General features: G+C 49.6%; 1 protein-coding gene across 6 annotated transcripts in view; it reads right to left on the bottom strand.

Annotated features, from left to right (window-relative positions):
• CSMD2 (CUB and Sushi multiple domains 2) overlaps positions 1-12,666 on the bottom strand; it is a 645,703-nt gene extending 633,037 nt beyond the window's left edge. For 5 of the 6 annotated variants that reach the window (XM_055254886.2, XM_055254887.2, XM_055254889.2 and 2 more), the window contains exon 1: positions 12,333-12,666. In XM_055254886.2, coding sequence (XP_055110861.1) covers positions 12,333-12,519 — 187 coding nt within the window. In that variant the 5' untranslated portion in view covers positions 12,520-12,666. Of the gene's footprint in view, positions 1-10,991; positions 11,136-12,332 lie in introns of those variants that run through there. The other variant, XM_055254890.2, reaches the window with a different exon arrangement.
• Between the last annotated feature and the right edge of the window lie 8,810 nt (positions 12,667-21,476).

The raw sequence follows: 21,476 nt of genomic DNA, 5'->3' as shown, positions 1-21,476 counted from the left end.
AGTGCCCATTAAATGATTAACTACCCATCTCTCCCTCCCCAGCCCCTGGCAACCACCATTCTATTTTCTGTCTGTATGAATTTGCCTGTGCTAAATACCTCACACATCAGTGGAAGCATATGGTAGGTATTTATTTGCCCTTTTGTAACTGGCTTCTTTCTTTTTTATTTTTTTTTTGGAGACAGAGTCTCGCTCTGTCACCCAGGCTGGAATGCAGTGGCGCGATCTCAGCTCACTGCAACCTCCACCTCCTGGGTTCAAGGGATTCTTGTGACTCAGCCTCCCGAGTAGCTGGGACTACAGGCGTGCACAAACATGCCCAGCTGATTTTTGTATTTTTAGTAGAGATAGGGTTACACCATGTTGGCCAGGCTGGTCTTGAACTCCTGGCCTGAAGTGATCCACCTGCCTCAGCCTCCCAAAGTGCTGGGATTATAGGTATGAGCCAGTGCGCCTGGCCTGTAACTGGTTTCTTTCACTTAGCATGATGTCCTCAAGGTTCAGCCATGCTGTAGCAGGTGTCACAATTTCCTGGCTTTTTAAAGCTGAAAGATACTCTATCATATGGATATACCACATTTTGTTTATCCACTCATCTGCACATGGACACATGGGTTGCTTCCGCCATTTGGCTGTTGTGAATAATGCTGCTCTGAGCCTGTGGGTAGCTGCCTCTCTTATGTACACTCAGCACTGAAACTTGCCCATGTCCCCAATGCAGCTGAGAGCTCAGGCACACAGAGGCACTCAATAAATGGCTGCTGAAGGAGTAATCCTGCCCATTCTCTAGGTATAGCATCCATACATTAAATTGTACTTTAACTGGGGCCTTCAGGAAACACAGGGCCTTGAGCCAGAAACCTCCTGTAGGATGTGGGGGCCCAGGATGGACAGGAAGGTTCTAGGACTCCGCAGAGTCCTCCATACAGAGCGAGCCCTGCAAGAGAGTGGGCCCATGGGACCCTCCCATGCTCTCTAGCTCATCAGTGCCCTCATATCTCAATTTCTATCTCCCCAAAAACGCTGATGGATCTGACTATATCAAAAGGAAGCATTTCTGTCCAACGAAAGCTGCCATATGCCAAATAGATGGATTAAAGACTAGAAGAAGCTATTTGTAACTTCTAAAATTAACAAAGGGCAACACCTAGACTATAAACAAAACTTCTACAAATCAACCAGAAGATTTCTAAGGCAAGAGATCCAATTTTTAAATGGGCAAAGAATCTAAATAGGTAATTCAGAAAAAAAGAAGTTGAAACAGCTAACAAGCTTACTAGACTTAGACTTGCTAGTAATCAGAGAAGTGTAAATTAATACAATGAGATGGCACTTTACACTCCTAAAAATGGCAAAATTGGACAGGTGGCTAATATGAGGTACTCATGAGGACGTGGGAAGACAGAAACTCTTGGGCACTCTTAGTGGAAATGTGACCTGGCACACAATTTCCATGGTGCTCTGGAAAACATCATGGCAGAACATGAAAAATTAACACATTAACCCAGGGACAAAATCCTCCATCACACAGTGCAGAACTATTCTCACACAGGGTCCCAAGTGGGAATGTACAAGCATGTTCTTCAGAACTTTTAGTGGTGGGCCGCGCGCGGTGTCTCACGCCTGTAATCCCAGCACTTTGGGAGGCCGAGGCGGGCGGATCACGAGGTCAGGAGATTGAGACCACGGTGAAACTCCGTCTCTACTAAAAATACAAAAAATTAGCCGGGCATGGTGGCGGTCGCCTGTAGTCCCAGCTACTCCGAGAGGCTGAGGCAGGAGAATGGCGTGAACCCGGGAGGCGGAGCTTGCAGTGAGCCGAGATAGCGCCACTGCTCTCCAGCCTGGGTGACAGAGCGAGACTCCGTCTCCAAAAAAAAAAAAAAAAAAAAGAACTTTTAGTGGTGGAGTAAGGGGGAGTTGCTGATAAGCTAGAGGGCTATCCTTAGGGGAACACATACATAAAACATGATGGATGTATAACTCACAATGCAATGCAGCAGTTAGAAACCACTGACTAGGTACATTCAATGAGCATGATGAGATATGCAAAATATGGTGTTGAGTAAATAAAGTAAGAAACCAGATGAAATTTATACTTCAATATCATTTCTAGAAATAAAAAATACATATACATATAAACAACCCTACATATTTTATAAAGGATCCAGGCCTTTTTTTTTTTTTTTTTTTTTGAGACGGAGTCTTGTTCTATCACCCAGGTTGGAGTGCAGTGGTGCATCTGGGCTCACTGCAACCTCCACCTCCCGGGTTCAAGGGATTCTCCTGCCTCAGCCTCCTAAGAAGCTGGGATTACAGTGCACGCCATCACGCCCGGCTAATTTTTGTATTTTTAGTAGAAACGGGGTTTTGCCATTTTGATCAGGCTGGTCTCAAACTCCTGACCTCGTGATCCGCCTGCCTCAGCCTCCCAAGTGCTGGGATTACAGGCGCGAGCCACTGCGCCCTGCCTGGATCCACGCATATTTGAAGACATATATCAAACACATCAGAATGAGTACTTATTGGGATTGGGATAGCTTAGCTTCAGAATTGGGGATGAAGGGAGGCAACCTTTGTAAATAAGAGAGAAGTTTTGCACAGATAGGTGATCATTAAGTGCTTATGGACTGAGGGTAGGATTAATTCAAATGTGACGCACCTGAGACTTGGTGGGGGTGCAGAGAACAGAAAACGTCAACTGTACCTTCCACGTAACTCAGGAAAACTGTCCCTGTAACATTGTCTTCTTTCCACGTTCCTTAGAACAAAATATTGTAGAAGATGTGAGTCCTAGTGGTTCTCGAATGCAGGGAATTTTCCTCTTGCTATAGTTGAAGGCCTCATTCAGATCTTGCACCCTGGATGAATGTGTTAGTGAGAGTGAAGCCCAAGCAGTCAACTCTCTGAGACTGAACTCACAGTGCTGCTGCCCAGGGGTGGGTGGTGGCTGGGGAAAAGGCTGATGGGCTCTGGATGGAGACGGCTTGTTTGTTCCCTTTTGAGTTCTCAGGAGCAGTCCCACAGGCCACTGGAGGGTAAGAATGGATCAAGGCCAAGAAGCTCAGCAAGCCCACCCTCCTTCTCACCCCCGAGACCCGAAAGATGGCCTGGCAAGCTGTCTGCAGAGGCTGTGAGCTCCCCATCCTTGGAAAGCAAAGCAACCTGGGCAGGATCTCCCACTGGATGGGCTTAAACTAGAAACTTTTTTGGTCTTATTCTAATAGCTCTGGCTTCTTTTCGTTTTGTTGATTAAAGAGCTTCCAAGTCCATCACTGCATAGACACACCGTGTATTATTGTCCCCATTTTATAGGTGTGAAAATAGAGGCCCAGGAAGATGAAATGATTGGCTTCTGGTCACATAGGTGGTTAGGGGCATAGCCAAGCCTGGAAGGCTGAATTCCTGACTCCTAGGCCAAACAGGGCCTTTCTCCTGGCTGAGGATCTGCTACGGGTCATCCCTTCTGGGAAGGCACATATGATAAGGCCAGCAGGATAGGGCCACACAGGTTCCTGGCGGGAGGGGATGCCAACATCGAGATGTCTGTTTTCATGCTAGGAACATTTTAGCATGAATTGAAAATAAACCATTAAACTGTCATCTCCTTCTTACTGCCAAGTCCACACACCATTACCAAGTCCCACCCAATCACTGAACTCTCTCCATTCCTGAAATGGCGATGGAGGGAGCAATGAAGGTTGGTAGGTAGAGAGATTGAGGCTGGGGTAGGGAAAGGGGTGGGGTCGGGCAGCAACCTGAAGACAAATCTCCCGAGGCCTGAGTCGACTCTACCACACTTGCTCATCTTAGAAAGGGCCATCAATCATTCTGCACAAAATGTCTGCGCATTCTCTCATACTATACTTATATCTCAAATTTCAAAGTCTCTGCTTTTTCCCTCGACCGTTACATCCGTCACACTCGCTTACTTTCAATCAATAAATAGACGGACCTACTTAATAATAGAACTTATTCTGTTTTCTATTTGAAAACCTTGAAGATGGACACATAATTTTTTGAGGTTTCTGGATTATAATTGCACCTAATTGGTATAAATTAGACATTGGCAGGGAGGAAGGCTATTTGTGTTGCAATATAAGCCCTTATTTTCTGTTCTAGATGGCACAGGAGATTCTCAAGTAAATTTCTCAGAGTAATTTGGTGCTCTCAGTAATTTAACTATACATACATTATTTTTAGCATCATAAAAGTTCCTTATAATGATTTTTCAAGGGTGGGACTGACATCCCTTGAACGACAAATTCAGTTTAAAATTTTCCAACAATACAGACACAAATAGGTGGAAAGTAAAAGAGTCTCCAGGACACAGACTCGTCCAGCAGAGGGGGCCGTGGAGGTAAACCCCTACTCCATCCTTGGCTTTCCTTTCTGTAAGCGGAGCCACTGTGCTAGCTCTAGGGTAGGCACAATGTCTTTCTCTGATGGTGGACTTGATAGGAGCTGCCCTGGTGCTCCTGGTTTGTGCCAGGCATATTTTTCAGATGGGTTCCTGGTGGTGGCCACATGAGACTCCCAGCGTCTCCCTGAAGAATGATCCCTTATGGCAGGAAAAGGGAGCCTCCAGCATTTTAGGATTCATGCTATATGGGACCAAAGGCTAATGGTGACTTTATGTCTGCTGGAAATTTCACAATTCAGTTGAGAAAGAAACTGACCAATGTTCACGAAGTCCTGGTCAGGAAGATGAAAATGCTACAACAATGTGAGGTGGGTCAAGCTATTTCCAGTGCCCTCCCTCACTCCCCATCTCCTCATGTCCACTCAATTGGTGCCCATTCAATTGGTTATATAATAACCCCATCTTATCTCCCAGTCTCTTGTTCCAACTCAACCAACCCAAACCATCCCAATAAATCGGACTCACCTCTATCTCATGCCATTCTACCACAATACATCTCACCTCCACTCCATCATATCCCAATTGTTCCATTCTACTCCATCCCAACCCCACCCACCCCATCTTATCCCATCCCACCCCAGTGTCTTCTAACACATTCCCTCCCCACCTCACCCCCCATCCCAGTCAATCCCCTGAATACTGCACACCCCACCCTCTAGATCCCATCCCCGACATCACATCTCACTCAATCCTATCCCATTCCATTCCATCACCTATCTCACTCTATCTATCCTGTGCCAATACATCCCAACCCACCTTTGAGCCTACCCAACTTACACCTTCCTACTTGAGCTCAGTCTACCTCAAATTAGGCTGTTTCTCCAATCCCACCCCATCATGTTCCACTCCGTCTCCTCCCCTCTCATCTGCTGTTTGGCTAAAGTTCACATTGGTGGATGTATAGTGGGTCATGACTATCTTTCATGTGACATTAGGCTACCTGAGAAGGCCAAAGGGGTCTCACCTTCTCCCAAAGCTCTAAGAACTAAGTGTGTGTTCGGGTGGGAGAGAAGAAAAGAAGATAAAGAATCTCATTTTTAGAAGAGGAGTATGAAAAGACAGTTCAGGAGATTGAGCTCTCTAGAGTCCAGGGGAAAAATAAGTATGAGTTTCCTTCATTTCTCTTAACTTAAAAGAGTAAAGAGCGAGCTCTGAGAGCCACACCATCACTTTCAAGTTGAGAAACTCCCATGCTGCATAGCCCACTCTTTGCTTTCTGTGGGTCCAAGGGAAAACCAAGCCCTTCTCAAAGCGAGTGAACCCTGAGACAGAGTCTTTGTAAGGATAAAGACTCTGAAATAATCCTCCATTTGCAGGTTCACCCCGATGTTCCGCTGTTGTTGGGGAAGCTCTCACGACACTGCAGCAGACGGAGAGGAGGGGTGTGAGGCCATATGCCACCCAAGGAGAGAAATCCAGGGAGGGCAATGCAGTGCATTCTCAAGATAGAGGGTTCTCCCTCCCTACCCTCCTGGATGAAGAGCACTGAGCTGGGTTGATGGGTTGGGTGAGGGGACCAGGTTCTAAGGTGTGTGCTTTCAGCCAGAGGAGCAGAGAAAAGACTCCCCTCACTGCATATAGTGGCGCCAGAGAGTGTCAGAGTGTGTGAATTGTTTCTCTTATATTTCTAAGAGGCTGGTGCAGAAACCAAGTAGACTGTAGTTGTAGTAACAGTAATAGTATCTAACATGTATTGAATGCTAACAATAGGCCCAGCACTGTAACAAGGGCTTTCCAAAAAGATGGGCCCTAGGGTCAGGTAGACTTGAGGTTTCATCCTGCCTTCTTTACCTACCTGCTCTACAGCCTTGGCCCAGCTGCTTACTTTCTGAGCCTCACTATCTTCAAATGCAATATTACAGTGATAATTAAATGGTAATGTCTATAAAGCATTTAACCAGCACTCGGTAAAGGAGAGCTATTATTATTGTGCAGATGGGCCTGGGGCTGCCTCCTACTTGAAGACGCCCCTTAACCCGTTTCCAGTCTTCCCAGCCCCCAGCTGCCCTGGGAATGCCCAAGAGGGTGGTCTAAGGGAAAGGGAGCCCTGGGCTCCAAACAACCTGCCTCTGATAGTCTCATCAGCGCTGACTGTCTCATCAGCACACTTATTGAGTGTCCACGATGTGCTCTACACTGCCCGGCCTCAGTTCACAGCCCTTTAGGGAAATGAGACAGATACCACCTCACTAAGCCAAAATTCCAATATGTCCTGATGAGTCTGACAACAAAGGAAATGTGAGGAGTTGTAGGAACCCACAGCAGAGTTCCATCTAGACGGGTGTTTGGGGTTAGAAACCAAGAATGACTTTCCAGCCTCCCCGCCAGGAGCTTGTGGTGGAAAGGAATGGACAACAGCTACTTGAGGATTAAAAGTGTGGGATTCAGGCCTCAAAAGTAGCACAGCATAACTGATGAGGACAGCCCAGTGGGAAGAGCAAGGCCAAAGAAGGCAGCCTGGGCAGACACTTCCAGGGACATGGTACCAGCTGAGTCCCCAAGAAGTTGAATAGCAATAGGGTTATGAGTAAAAGATTTGGTGTCATCCAGGCCTGCATCCAGACTGTGGCTCGGCTATTTACTTAGTGCATGGATAAGCTATGTGTCCTCTCTGAACCTGTTTCTTCATCTGTGAAATGGGAATAATAATACTGCAGGCTTCACTGGGTTGCTGAGAGGATAGAGTTAATACATGCAAGTGCTTAAGACAGTGCCGGTGAGTACTCAGTGAACATGAGCTGTTATTATAACTCCCCTGGGTGCCCAGAACAGCTCTCTGAGCGTAGTAGGTGGGGGAGGACATGGTGAGGGCACACAGACTTCCTGGCTGATTCCTTTGGCCCCAGCTTCTATTTAATAGGCACATTCGATGAGGTATGGCACTGGACTGGTTGCATCTCTGGTTTCTAATCCTTCCAAAAACTCAGGAATTACTTGTCCTTTTTACAGCAGGGAGCCTGAGCCCTAGAGAGGCCTGAAGATCGGCTGGGTCTCCAGCAAGGCTCTGCAGAGCAATCAGGTTCCCTTAATCCTGCTGGCGTGATGATGAGGGTGAAACAGGCAGGTCAGGCACATGCGTGAGGGTGAAGGGGGTGCTGCTGAAGCTGCCTGCTGGGCTCTGCCAGAGAAACCCAAACCAGGCAGTGTCCAAGATCCTGCAATTTGGTCCTCCAGTCCCTGGTGCATGATTCTAACCTCACCTTCAACAAAGCCACACACTCACCAGCCCGAGATATGGTGGGCACTCTCCGCTGCAGTCAGCTCATTTTTTAAAAACCATAAACCCTCAGCTTGATTGCAAATGGAAATTCAAATTCATACACACACTGGTGACTGAGTAGTGAAATGCCTTCCCTTGGCTCAGGGTTGGAGGAGAGTGGTACGCCAAGGGCTTATTGTTGCATTGGTTCTAGAACCTTGGGAGCTATAACCAAACGGTGATACTTAGTTGTGGGGAAAAGGAACAGGGGACCAGATGTCTTTGTCATCTTATTACCTCTGCAAACCAGCTGGCTTCCTTGACCCCTGATTTAGTCTTATCGGTCCCTGGAAAACTCTCCAAGAAAAAGAAAACTGTAAAAATCATCTGATCAAACAGCCATACATCAAGCACCAATTCTATGCCAGAACCTGAGCTGGATACAGGGATACCAAGAGAAATAAAGCACCGTCCCTGCCTTCAGTAAGCTCACATTTTAATATATAAGGCAGACAAATAAGTGCTTTTTAATACAATTCAGTTTGTACTATAATAGAACATTGAGTACATTCAGCGCTCTAGTCTACAAGAGCCTGACTAAAAGCAAGCACTCAGACAACATACAAAGCAGGGGAAATTTTTTTAATTTGGCATTTGATTTTTTTAAAGCCATGATGTGATTGGCATGGGAAAAATCAGAACTTTGTCAGAATTCCATCTACTTAAACTATCTACTTATAGTTTAATATTGCTTTTTAAAAATTAGTTAGTAAGGGAGTGGAAGGCATGATAGCTTTTTCAACGCTCAGAGCTCCTCAAGGAAAGTAGCTAGGTTTGAGAATAATTGAGGAGATGAAACTGACAGAATTTGATGACCACATGATAACGAAGGAGCTGAGGACAATCCAAAGGTTTCTGGGCTCCATAACCGGGAGGCTACAGGAACCACCAGCTCACATAGGAACTACTGGAGGCTTAAGAAAGAAGCTAATAAGATTGATTTGGAAGGGAAATATCTAAGTGAAGATGTCCAAGAATCAGCTAGATATATGGGTTACTTAGACCCAGAGTTCCCATGGACCAGGAAGCCAATAGATGAATTTCAGGAGAGACGTCTTGGCAGAAGAGATCTGTCTGGAAGCTTCAGAGTGTGGTAGTGGAAGGGTTGGGCAAGGATGAACTCACCCAGGGAGTGGTGAAAAGGAACGGGAAAAAGTACAAAGAATTAAATGCTGCAGGACACCATACTTCAGGGAGGGGAATAAGTGTTAGTGTTAGAGACTGAGAAGGAACATGCAAGAGATAGGAGAAAAATCAGTAAAATATAGTGTCCCAGAAGCCCAAGGAAGAGAAATTCATCCAAAGTGGACGCAGCCACAGAGAGATAAAGGAAAATACAGACAAAGTACAATGTATTTGGCAATTGAGGTGGTCATTGGTTCTCTCTTCTAGAATGTTCCAGTGGCATCTGGAGACAGAGGCTGAAGCAAGGAGTGACTGGTAGTAGAGAAAACTGACATGAAGACCCCTTTGAAGAGAAGTGACTGTAAAAGACAAAGAGAGATGGGACAGTGGCTTAGATAGGTCAATAGGGCCAAGAAGGCTTCTTGGCTTGTTTTGTGTTCAAGATGAGCCTGTTTACAGGTCAAAGGGAAACGTGTTTTAAGAAGGGAGGGTGGCCAGGTGAGGTGGATCACGCCTGTAATCCCAGCACTTTGGGAGGCCAAGGTGGGCAGATCATGAGGTCAGGAGTTCAAGACCAGCTTGACCAACAAGGAGAAACCCCCTTCTCTACTAAAAATACAAAATTAGCTGGGCATGGTGGCATGCACCTGTAATCACAGCTACTCAGGAGGCTGAGGCAGGAGAATCACTTGAACCCAGGAGGCAGAGGTTGCAGCGAGCCGAGATTGTGCCATTGCACTCCAGCCTGGACAACAAAAGAGTGAAACTCCCTCTCAAAAAAAAAAAAAAAAAAAAAAAAAAAGGAGGATGATTGATAGGGAGAGTAGGGAGAGCAGATAATTGGTGGGAAGTCTCCAGGGAGGCTGGGGTGGGGAGAGGGAGGGGGAGTGCAAGGCAGGACAGGGACTAAAGGGGTTGAAGGGAGAAGGTATGGGTGGGTGAGGAGACTCCCCTTTTTCAAATCATTTTATTCATTTCTCCAGTGATCACTGAGCCGAGGAAGGGAGACGGTTCAGTCCTGAGCGTCTTTTAAATTCAACAGTGTGAACTGAACACAAAATGAATGTGTTTCCCCTTCTAATGTACCAAATCCTGCCGATCTTCTGTCAGCAAGTCCATTTCCAAATCTCTGCTGCCTGCAAGGCCAAGCAGCCCATCTAAATGCGGGAAAGGCTTAAAAAGAAATGTACTGGGCTGGGCGCGGTGGCTCCCATCTGTAATCCCAGCACTTTGGGAGGCAGAGGCAGGCGGATCACCTGAGATCAGGAGTTTGAGACCAGCCTGGCCAACATGGTGAAACCCCGTCTCTCCTAAAAATACAAAAATTAACCGGGCGTGGTGACGGTCGCCTGTAATCCCAGCTACTCGGGAGACTGAGGCAGGAGAATCGCTTGAACCCAGGAGGCGAAAGTTGCAGTGAGCCGAGACCGTGCCATTGCACTCCAGCCTAGGCGACAAGAGCAAAACTCCGTCTTAAAAAAAAGAAAAATTAAAAAAGAAAGAGAAGAAAAGAAAAGAAATGTACTGGAAGCTTGCGAGCCAGAGCAGGGCCTGCTGGAGAGGAACTACCCGAAGCCATGAACACAAGGCTCCCTCCCCCCAACTTCTCTACTGAGCAAGGAGCTGCGAGCAAATGGATCTCTATAGGGCAGGATTCCAGCACCGCTGAGCGGTGCAAGCGCCGGTGAGTCGGCCTTTTTCTCTCCCCTAGGGGCAGGATATGCCCAAGGGGCAGGGACAAATCTAGCCAGAAAAACAATTCAGTCCGATGCCGAGACATTCTCCAATCAGCTAAGCCAGAGACCGGCCTCGCCTCGACAAACGTCCGCCAGGCCTCCCTGGCGGGAGGTAGCAGCGATTCCCCCACCGCCCATGTGGCAAGTCTGGGTGACCAGCGGCGTCGGTATGGACAGCCTCCTAGTGGGTGTGGGTGTGCGAGAGGCCAGAGCTCCCAGGCGCGCGCACCGCGGGCGCCCCTCTCTGGGTGTCGGTGGCTATGACTCTTGGCAGAACCTAAGAAAGTCCCGTCAGCTAGGAATGAGAGAGCCAGAGCTGGCTCGCGGCGCCCTCCCTGACCAAGAACCCCAGCATACCGCGGTTAAGCGGTGGGCGACACGGTCTGCGAGGACAGACTCACAAGATGCTCAAGGCCAGAGTGGGCCAGAGAGCTCGCCACTCACTGACCTGCCAGAGGAGAGGTGCACTTTCCCAAGAAGGGGAACTGGGGTGGTCCAGGCCAAGCCTTCAGAGGTTCAATCGGTGGTTTCAAAACAAAACAAAACAAAAACAAAAACAAAAAAAGAAAACACGGCTCCAGGTCGAAGGTGCCCTAGGTCTAGGCCTGGGCAGCAGGTGTTTCGGTTTCTCCCCCGGTGGGTGTCAGCCTCGGGGGCTAAATGAAAATGCGGTTCCAGGCATCCCGGTTTGGACCCGTCTCCACCAGGGCACACGGAACTTTCTAGGTTGTGGCTAGAACTGAGCTTCGGAGGGGTGCTGTGGGTAAAGTGGGAGGGGACCAGTCCCCCCTCCACAGGGGACCAGGTTCCCTCGAAGGTTCGCGTACCTCCCCCGCGCGCTGCAAGCTGCAGCCAGACACCCGCGAAGTTCCGGGACTCTCCGCACCCGCTAGGTCTGCCCCCTCCCGGACTCGGTCGTCGGGAGCTGGTCCCGCCGCCCGCGCCGCCGCTGCCGCTGCCGCAGCCGAGGCGCTCGGCTGCAGCAGGGCGCGGGAAAGGGCACTTTGGCGCGGAGTGAGAACCGAGGGGAATGTGGCAGCGCGAAGCCTGGCGGCGACACTCCCTCCTCCGCCCCGGCCTACAACCCCCACCCCCTCCTTCCCGTCCCTCAACACCCTCCAGCCCCCACCTGCGCCCTCCTGCAAGGAATGCGCGGGACCCCCCACCGTGGGCACGCGTCCACCTGAACCCCCTCCTAGCTCCGAGCGCCGAGGGAGGGGTAGCATTTGGGGAGGGGGATGGCGGCCGCAGTCTCCAGGCGGCTCTAGAGGGGGCACCGGTTTCAATGGGAGAAAATGGGCGGGGGCAGGGAAGGGCAGACCTTGCAGACGCGGAAATGGGGAGGGGGCGCGCGGTTCCTCTCCAGCCCCCAGGACCAGCGTGCCTGGCAGAATCCGGAGCCGGGGGAGTAGGGCTCCGGGAAAGTTTATCGGGAAAAAGCCTAGCACCTTGGGGGCTGGGAGGCTGGAGAAACTGAAGCCACAGACCAGGTGCCCCGCAACCCCGGGCGGGGATGTCTGTCTCCCAGGCCCCCACACCGGCCGCATCCGGCCAAGTTGCGGCTGGGGTTGGGGCAGCAATGAGGGTGAGGGTGGAGGTGAGGACGTGGCTGAGGGTGGGGTGGGAGACGGAGGCAGGGATGAGAATGAGAGTAGGCAATTGGGAGGGTGGGAGATTCAGGCAGGGATAGAGGCGGGGGGAGGGACTGGGACCGGGTCGAGGATGGGTGGGCTCGGGGCTCGGGTGGGGCGCGCGGCGGCCGCTGGCTCCTCGGCGCGGCTGGACTCACCCGCGGCGGCCGAGACGCTGAGCAGCCCCCAGCCCAGCAGCAGCAGCAGAGGCGGCGGCGTTGGCGGCGGCGGGCGGCCCCAGCGGCTCCAGGCGCCCGGCACGAGCGCCGAAATCCCGGCTTCGCCGCGAGCCCTCCCCGCGGGGCAGCCGCAGCGCCCCAGCTCCCGTCCCCGCGAGCGCGGCATGGCGCGGCCGGCAGCGCCGAGGGAGAGGCTCCGCTCGCCGCTGAGGAGAAAGGAGGTCAGGAGAGCTCTGGAGCTTTTTTCTGCTCGGAAAAAATCCCGGTACGCGGGAGCCCTGAGCTTCTGCGGCTGGAATGAACCAAGTGTCCGCCCGGCCGGGGAGAGGCGCGCTGCGCTCTCGGAAATGACTCGCTCCAATCCCGCTTCGCGGGGTTCGCGCCGGGGGGCGGGGGGGGTGAATTATCCCCGGATTAATCACTCCGAAGCCGCTTCTCCGCCGCTCCAAATGCTGGGGGTGGAGGCGCAGCTAAGGAAAAAATATTGGGGGACGGGGGTTCCTCTTCAGCGCCACCTCCACCTCCAGATAAACCACAAATTACATCTAAAGGGTTGTTTATCCGTGTTTGTTTTGCAATTGACCAGTTTCTTTTAAGTTCAGTCCTCCCGTTTTCATTTATAATATCACCCATTAATACACCCCCCTCTCCACACACACACACGATGACAGAGACACACGCACTCACACACACAGGCACATACACGCACGCCTCTTCCACGTTTGGAAATTGGAATCCTGTCTGGGAAAAGGTAACCAAAGAAGGACGCGGTTCCCCAAGTCTTGGCTCTTACCAGCTAATCTTGGGTGGTGGCTTTGAACTTGCCATCTGAGGCCGGGGGCGATGCTTATGAGCCTCATTCACAATAGCCTCCTACCCCATCCCAGGAGAGGGGTGTGTGTGCGTAGACAGAGGCAGGGTTAAGAATTGGAGGGCGGTGGAGGGGGGTTATGTGTGTGTGTGGTGGGGGGAACCCGTTCATTTGACCCAGTGCAGTCCCACTCCTACCCTAAGACAAAAATCTCAGGATGGCAGAGGCGGTCCCTGTGTGCACGGGAGTTGGGGGTGGGGAGTGAGGTTGGTGGAAGGACGGTGCAAGAGTTACTAGTACAATTTATCCCCAAATTTAAATAATCGGATCCTACTTCTTCCTCTCCCCCTCCTCCTCCCAGCCAAGGCCCCAAACCAAGAGAGTTCTTCCCAAGGGCGTGAGCCGCTCCCCACCTCTCCCCAGTAGCGGCTGCCTCCAAGCCCCAAGGGCTTAGCGTCGGTCCCCACCCCATCCCCCACCCGACTCGGTCGCCGTCTCTGTCTCGTCTACTCCAGGCTTCTCCGCCAGTCACGATGGCTCCTTCGCTGTCTACGCCAAACTCTCGCCGAGAGGGAAGAGACGCTTCATGGGGGGGAGGCTGGAGGAAACTGGGAGGGGCAAGGTCCAGAGAGGAGGCTCCTGCTGGCGCGTGCAGTGGAAAGGCACCTGCGATGGGCGCCCCCACCCCCTTTGCCGACGCCCCCCAGAGAAGCTGTGCTCCGGGCTTAGGGCAGCCCAGTTTGGCCAAAACGGAGCGTTGGCATCTGTGTGGCCAAGGGGGCAGTGGCCGGCGGGCGGTGGGGCCTGAGAATTTCCGAGGAAGGGTGTGCAGAGGGACTATTGGGATGGCGAGCCAGGCTGGGGGTGGTTGGCGACCCAGGCTGGCCGGCTGTCAGCGTGGCCAGGAATTTCCATCCAAGGAAGGGTGTGAAGAGGGGCTGTGGAGTTGACGATATGAATTGGGGGGCGGGGGCAGGGCTGGAGGAGTGGAGGCTTGTGCCTACTCCCCATGAAAAACTTCCTCCCCAGAGCCACGCTTTCGCAGCCTCCTAGATGCCGCTCTTCCTCCCTCCCCCCAACCCAAGTTGTTCCGGTTTCCCTGAATGAGCTCATCCCGCAGCTGGGGAGCCAGCCCGGTGGCCCTGGGCAGGCGAACCTCCTCAGAATCGCGGGCCTGGTCCCCACCCCCAACACGCTTGCCTGCCCGCCCCTCCCGACGCCGCCTTGCTGGGTGCCAAGAACCAACCGAAGCAGCCAGAACTCCTCAGTGAAAGGCCTGCTTTATGTCCCTGGGGCGGCGGGGAGGGGGCTTCTCCCTTCGCATTGTCCAGACTCAGCCTCCGAAAGAGAGGGCTCAGCCTTCCCACCAGCCATGGAGAGGAGGAAGGGACTGACTACGCCGGGAGTGAGTGGTGGTGGTGGCCTTGGGGGCTGCTAGCTGGGGTTGCCTGGGGGTGCGCTCCTGGCTTCTAAGCTCGGACTTTTCCCCTCTCTTGGAGGCGGGGTTCTCCTCCAGAGAAAGGAACTGGCAGAGATGCCCAGGCCTCCTGTGCAGCCCACAGCTGGGCAGAAGAGAGTCTGCGCTGCTCTGTAATTCTAGGGCTGCAGGCCAACGGGCTTTCTCTTACCCTCTTCTCAGCTCCAGAACTTTGCTCTGTGGCTGCAACGGGCAGATGAGATTTACCCCCAGAACCTTCCCGGGCAAAAGGAGTGTTTGTCATCCTTCTCCCTGGGGGCTGTGGAGGGCGGGGCACCTATTTTATCCCTGCAAAAGGCCCAGTTACTCACATCCTCCGCCATTCCTGCTCTCTGATCTATTTGGGTCCACATGCATTTACTGAGCGCCTCCTGTGCTCGGGGACCCTGAGCGAGGCTGTGCTGTGGGCCCTGCAGAGATGCACAGTGTGTGGTCCTGCTTTGGGAGGATGCAGGCCAGAGGTGGAAACCCACACGTAACTGATACCGTCAGACAGCCATAATCACCATGACTGAAGAACCGGCATACTACCGAGAGGCCTGTCAAGACAGTGAGCTTTTCTTGGACTTGGGGGATCGGGAGGCTAATTTAAGAAGGAAAGTAGGATTTGGGCTGGAACCTGAGACATGGATAAAGACCTTAAAAAGGTGAAGATTCATTTACTCAACAAATATTTATTGAGCATCATTATGTGTCTGGGTGCTGTGCTAGACAATGAATATACACCTAGTGAACGGTCCCTGACTTGATGAAGGCAGAAAATATGTATACAAATACACATAAAGTTACTAATTAAGGATGCTACAAAAGGAAAGTTTATGGTGCTAGAAGAAACAATATGGGGACGTGCTTTAAGGAGATGGTCTGAGAAGGCCTCTCTGAGATGGCAACGGTGGAAGATGGGATCTAAAATTAAGCAAGATGCTCAGGAGGCTGAAGCCAGAGGATCATTTGAGCCCAGCTGTTCAAGGCTGCAGTGAGCCGTGATCCCACCACTGCACTCCAGCCTGGGTGACAGAGCCAGACTCTGTGTATAAATTAATTAATTAATTAACGTAACAATAGAATTAAGCAAGGCAGCCACGCAACGTTGGGGAAAGAGCTTTTGCTGTAATGAGCACAGGCAAGGCTGTAAAAAGGAAAGGGGGCCGGGAAGAGGAGGATGGGGCTGGATCGAGGCAAGCAATGAGAGATGCAGAGTGGGGCAGATCACATAGGGTCTACTGGGGATGGCGAGGAGTTTGCATTTTATTCTTAGCCAGTGAGAAACAGAAGGTGTATTAATTTGCTAGGGCTGCTGCCACACAAAGTACCATAGACCCTGTGGCTTGAACAACAGAATGTATTGCCTCACAATTCTGGAGGCTGGAAGTCCAAGATCAAGATGTTGACACAGTTGGTTCCCTCTGAGGCTTCTCTCTCTGGCTCGTAGATGGCTGCCTTCTTCTCCCTGTGTCCTCACGTGTGTTCCCACGGTACATATCTGTGTCCAAACTTCTTCTAATGAGGACACCAGTCATATTGGATTAAGGCCCAACCCAATGACCTCATTTTAACTTAATTGACTTTTTAAAGACTCTGCCTCCGAATAAGGTCACATCCTGAAGTACTGGGGGTTTGGACTTCAACCTGTGAATTTGGGTGGGGGGCACACAATTCATTCTATAACAGGAGGAGATGACTTTTCAGATAGAGGGAGGAGAGAGATGCTTGACAGTCAGAAAATACATGTAAAGAGATATCTGTTTACATATATTTTCTGTGTACAGCATGACTCCTTTAGTGAAAAGTAGACAGCTCTGAATACAAAAGGGAGGTTTTCATTTCTGGGAAAGAGACGCCAAGTGATGTGGCCTAACATATAGTCTAACTTCTCTGTGAGGAAAGGGTAAGAAAGGAAAAGGTACCACTTAGAAGACCACTGCAATAGTCTGAGCCAGGAAACGTGGGGGCAAAGGCAGAGATGGGGACCCAACATCTGCAGGGCAATGGACATGCAGGAGTCAAAGACATAACAGCCTACCCCCATCTAGCCTAGGAGAGTGTGGGTCTCAGCCCAGCCCCCAGTGCTGGCTCCCTGCCTGCCCCTCCCATTCTCCCTATGAGCAACAGGCAGCCGTGGGTTGAGGTGTCTTTACAATATCACATTGCAAAAAAGCCCAGTGCAGTCTAGTGACTAGCCAAGATAAGCCTAATATCCAGATAAAAATCAGAGTTTGATTTAGAAAGAATACAAGGCCTGATGCTCTGGAGAACTCTGCCTCATTCAAGGAGGAGCTGTAGACTTGATGCCCCGAAATGTTCATTCTGACCCAGGAAAAGATCAAAAAGCCTTCTGAAGCCAAAAGAGAGAGAGAGAGAGAGTGAGCAAATGGGAGATTCTAGCAATGCGAGGGCAGAAATAGAGGCCAAGGGGCAGGCAGGGCTGCAGAGAAAGGCTACAGGACAAAGATGGGCTCAGAGGAAAAGCTTAGGATCCCAAATGGGGCAGGATTTTCAAATCATGAGCATGATCAGGCCAAAGTGAGAATCTCCCAAGGGCGAGGCTGTCACCATAGCGGTGGCAGTGATCTGCTGCCCAAAGAATGGCAACAGAGGGGCTTCATGAGGAAAAAGCCCAGACCACACCAAGGTGAGGCTGTGGGCTTCTGAAACCAGGAGGGAGAAGTGAGAAGGGGCCCACAGCCTAGGCATTCCTCTAGCGCTACCACATGCTGCGGTCACCCAATTCTGACATTCTTGGAGAAGATTCTTCGTTTGTGTATAAGGAAAAAGAGCTCATGCCAGTGACAAAACAGGGAGTTAAGCCATTGAAATATTGGTGTTTGTTAGAGCAGTTAGCAATACTTTTATACAGGCTTCCTCGTTTTTTGCATAGTATCCTGTGTAGTCATTCACTTACTCTTCACTTACCCTTTCATTCATTTGTTCATGCCACACTGAGCTGCATGTCAGAGTCTGTGCTAGTGCTGAGGAAACAAATATAAAGAAGAATAAGACATTCCCATGGCCCCTGTCCTCAGGGGGTTGAGAGTTTATTGAGAAGAGAGTTAAACAGCAAAGCATGATTGATTACTCCAGAAGAGATACAGCATGTGATGGAAACAAGAAGGGCTCCTAGCTCAGCCTACGGAAAGGGCAGGAGAGAACAAGCACTTTCTAGGAAGAAAGCACAGAGCGGGCCAGCTCAGGGAGGGAGGACACAGTGTGTAAATCTGCAGCACTCACAGGGTACCAAGGAAGGGCGTGGGGTGGAAATAGACCTCTCTTCTGACTCAACGGTCTCTCCATAATCGCTGGCTTTCTTATTTGTCCCTGCTGGTGGATGGGCAACTCCAGGATGGAAACCTCTTTTCTCCCAAGTCCCAGGGTCTATATTGTATCTGGCATTCTCTCTCCTCAGATGTCTCTTAGGAGCCCCACCCCACCCCTTCCACCACAGCCTGCTCAGACCTGGGCTCATCCACTTCTAGTTCTCCACCCCAGCCTGCCTCTCTGTTCAGCTCCCCAATTCAGGGAACAGTTTCCACATCCATCCAGATCCTGAGCCAGAAACCTATTTATCCTGGACTCCCATCTTGCCCAGTCTCCACATCAAGCCATCACTGAGCCCTCCAGATTTTGCCTCCTAGACACCTCCCAGATTCTAACCAGAGTCCACAATGGCTGTTGCAGGTTACTTACAACAACTGAGTAACAGGTGCCCATCTCTGCTCTTGCCCTATTCAATGCATTTTCCTCTCTGCCACCAGCTATCTTTTTAAAACACTCACCTGATTTCACAGCTCCTCCGTCTTCCCCAGACTTTCCCCTATGGCCTACAGAGTAAAATCCAAGCTCCCTGCTAGACCCTCCCTACAAGAGCTCCCATCATCTGTCCCTGCCAGCCGCTCTAGCCTCAGATCTCCCTATTCCCGAATCCCCAAGCTCTAAGCCATTCTGACACCCTTGCACTCTTGCAATAAGCCATGCTTTCTCTGCCCTTTCCCCTGGATCCTTCTGTGTTTTGTTCTCTCTGCCTAGAAAGTTTCCCTTCTCCTTCTGTGACTAGCCTTCTCCTATTTGCCCTTCAAAATTCAGTGCAGGTGACAGTTCTTACAAGCTGGTACATGGTGGACATTCAGGGAATTTTTGCTGGATGAATGGATAAACGGATGGATGGATGGATGGATGGATGGATGAATGGATGGTTAAGTAGGTGCTCAGTAATGTTTGTGGAATGGACCCAAAGGTATCTCTTCTAGACTTCATTATTTGAGTTCCTTAAAGAAATGCCTTCACTGAGTTATGATTTAATGTCATGCTGTCTTCAGAGAACCCTGATGTGAGAAACTGATGAACCTAACAGCATCTCTGTCTTTTATGAAAACAGAATTGCATATATTGCCCACTATGTCACTCAGTGTCCTTTATACAAGGACTCATGATAAATTCATGCTTGGGGTTATTTCCTGGAAACATTTTGTCTCTGCAGATGAAGATGTGTATTTTCTGCTGTCAGAAAATAAAAACTCAGCCACCCGACGTGTTTCCACTTTTGCTTTAGCTGACAAATAAGGATACCCAGTTTTATTGCCTTATTACCTCCATGCGGCCTGACCAATTCAGGTGCTGGAAAGTAGCAACTGTTTCTGTTTTCCTTAGATGGAGTCAGTTCTTCCTTTATTCTTTGATGCTGTAGTTTGTACTTTTTAATCTGACAGCTGCCTCAAATCATCTCAGCAGTAAGGTAGAAGAAGTCTTAAGTGAATGCATTTTAGTGACCAATGTCCTGGCATGGAAGCTATGGAAGGAAGGGCAGAATATAAAGCTTCTAGCTTAAGGGTTTCCCATAAAGGGCCTCTCCAGGAATCCTTGGCATACCTACCACTACTGGGGTCTGGCAGAAAGACCAAAGCAGGAGGAAAGCCAGCTGAATTCTGACTTTGTTGCTACCTCACTGGACCATTACTGCCACCACCATATTCTTTACTTCTGTCATCTAGGACCTTCCTTTTCCCTAACTTTAAGTGGAGATCTCATTGCTAGGCTGTCAATAATAATAGCTAGTGATAATCATAATTATACATTTCTTTTTATTGAGAGTTTACCATAAGCCAGGCACCATGTTGAGAAGTTCACATGCATTTCCATATTTAAACCTTCTCCCTATCCCAAACCTATTGTTTTTACAACTTTGCAAATGAAGAAATGTCAGAGAAGTTAAGCATATACAAAGCCACCTTTATCAAGTAGTAGAGTAAGAATTCCAATTCAAGGGTGTCGGCTGCCACCACCCGAGCTCTTAACTGCCTCCTCTCACGTGGGCAAGGAACCAGGCAATAATAAGGGAAAACCCCCAAGAAATAGCAGAGATCACCGACGGTGTTGCCAGGAGAGAGAAGCCACAGAGTCACAGCTTTGCTTGCAGAATATTCAAGGTTCCTTTTCAAAGTCCTAGAAACGGCTGGCTGCTCTGCAGCCCTGTCCTGTTGCTGACACAACATGAGGGGAAGGCCCATTCCCATGAAACATGGCTGCAACCTCCTCTTCCTTTAGCTCTGATGGTTAATTCCCCAATATATTTGCCTGGGATACCCCTATGCATGGATCCTGCCTCTGGGCAGTTTGACCCATTGAGCATTATTCGCATGGGAATGGGGGTCCCTCTGGGTTTTAGGGACCTATAAAAATGTTTGAGTCCTAAACATTTTATGATTAGTCCCACAATACAAAGAAGAAAACTGCCACATGGAAATCAGTAAATATTTAATTAAATGCAGAGTATAACATTATGTCAACTTCATTAACTGCTGGATTTAGTAGTCATAAAAATTTCATTGCATTTGGTAACAATTCGTAGGTTGGAGTTTTCTCACTGCACAAGATTTCTCGAGTAGGCACTAAGATTGGTGAGAAATCACAGCCCATCACAAATTAAATAAATTACTCATGGCCAAAAACTTTCAAAAGCAAAATGGCAAAAATCCTTTCAATTTTCCTCTACAGCCAAAAAGTTATTTTTATGGTGAGAGGTGGGTGTGTTTAAAATATGTTAGATGAGGAACCTAACCTACAAAAGTAAGCAGCCTTAGGGGCTATATGATGATTGTAAAAGAGCCTAGGCCATTCCCACGTTTCTGAGTTTTCCAGCCTAGCCATGTTTGTGTCAGAGATGAAAGCCAAATGAGAAGAGGCTTTGAATGGATGGGAGGTAAAGAGAATTGCCTCCTCCTTAGGCCTTCCTGGTTCCACAGGGAAAAGTTAAGAATCCCAGAATTCTAAATAACGACAGCCAACATTCATTGGACCCATACATTAGCCAAGCTATTATAAGCACTTTACATGTATTATTTCATTATCGTAAAACAAGTCTATGAGGTCAGTATTTTATTGTCTCTGTTTCATAGATGAGCAAACGAAGACATTGAGGTTAAACCAACCTGCCCAGGGTAATGTAGGTAGTCAGGGGGAATTCAAGAAGTTTTCCAAGCTAAAAATAATTTACAGATTAAATGGTGTCCATGACCATTAAATGCTCCACTTCAAACTCTAAAAACGACAGAGACCAAACTCGTCTTCTTCACTACTCTATCTTCAGCACCTCAGACAGTGCTGGGCATAGATACATGTGTCGGAGGAACATGACTCCATGTTGGACGGAAACTGGTATAAGTCAGTTTATATCACACTGCTCTGCACCAGGCACTTATGGAATGCTTTGCCCCGCCTCCTTCACTAGGTGATTCTGTCTAGGGGAGACATCTTTTTCATCACCTCTAATCCCTGTGTCTTTCACAATTTTGACCCATGATGGGTGCTCAAAAATGAACAAAGCCTGGAAAGGCGTAAGTGA

Source organism: Symphalangus syndactylus, chromosome 12, assembly GCF_028878055.3.
Source record: "Symphalangus syndactylus isolate Jambi chromosome 12, NHGRI_mSymSyn1-v2.1_pri, whole genome shotgun sequence".
Classification (NCBI taxonomy): domain Eukaryota; kingdom Metazoa; phylum Chordata; class Mammalia; order Primates; family Hylobatidae; genus Symphalangus; species Symphalangus syndactylus.
Note: the sequence above shows the minus strand (reverse complement) of the source record. Positions and strands in the feature narration are given on the sequence as shown.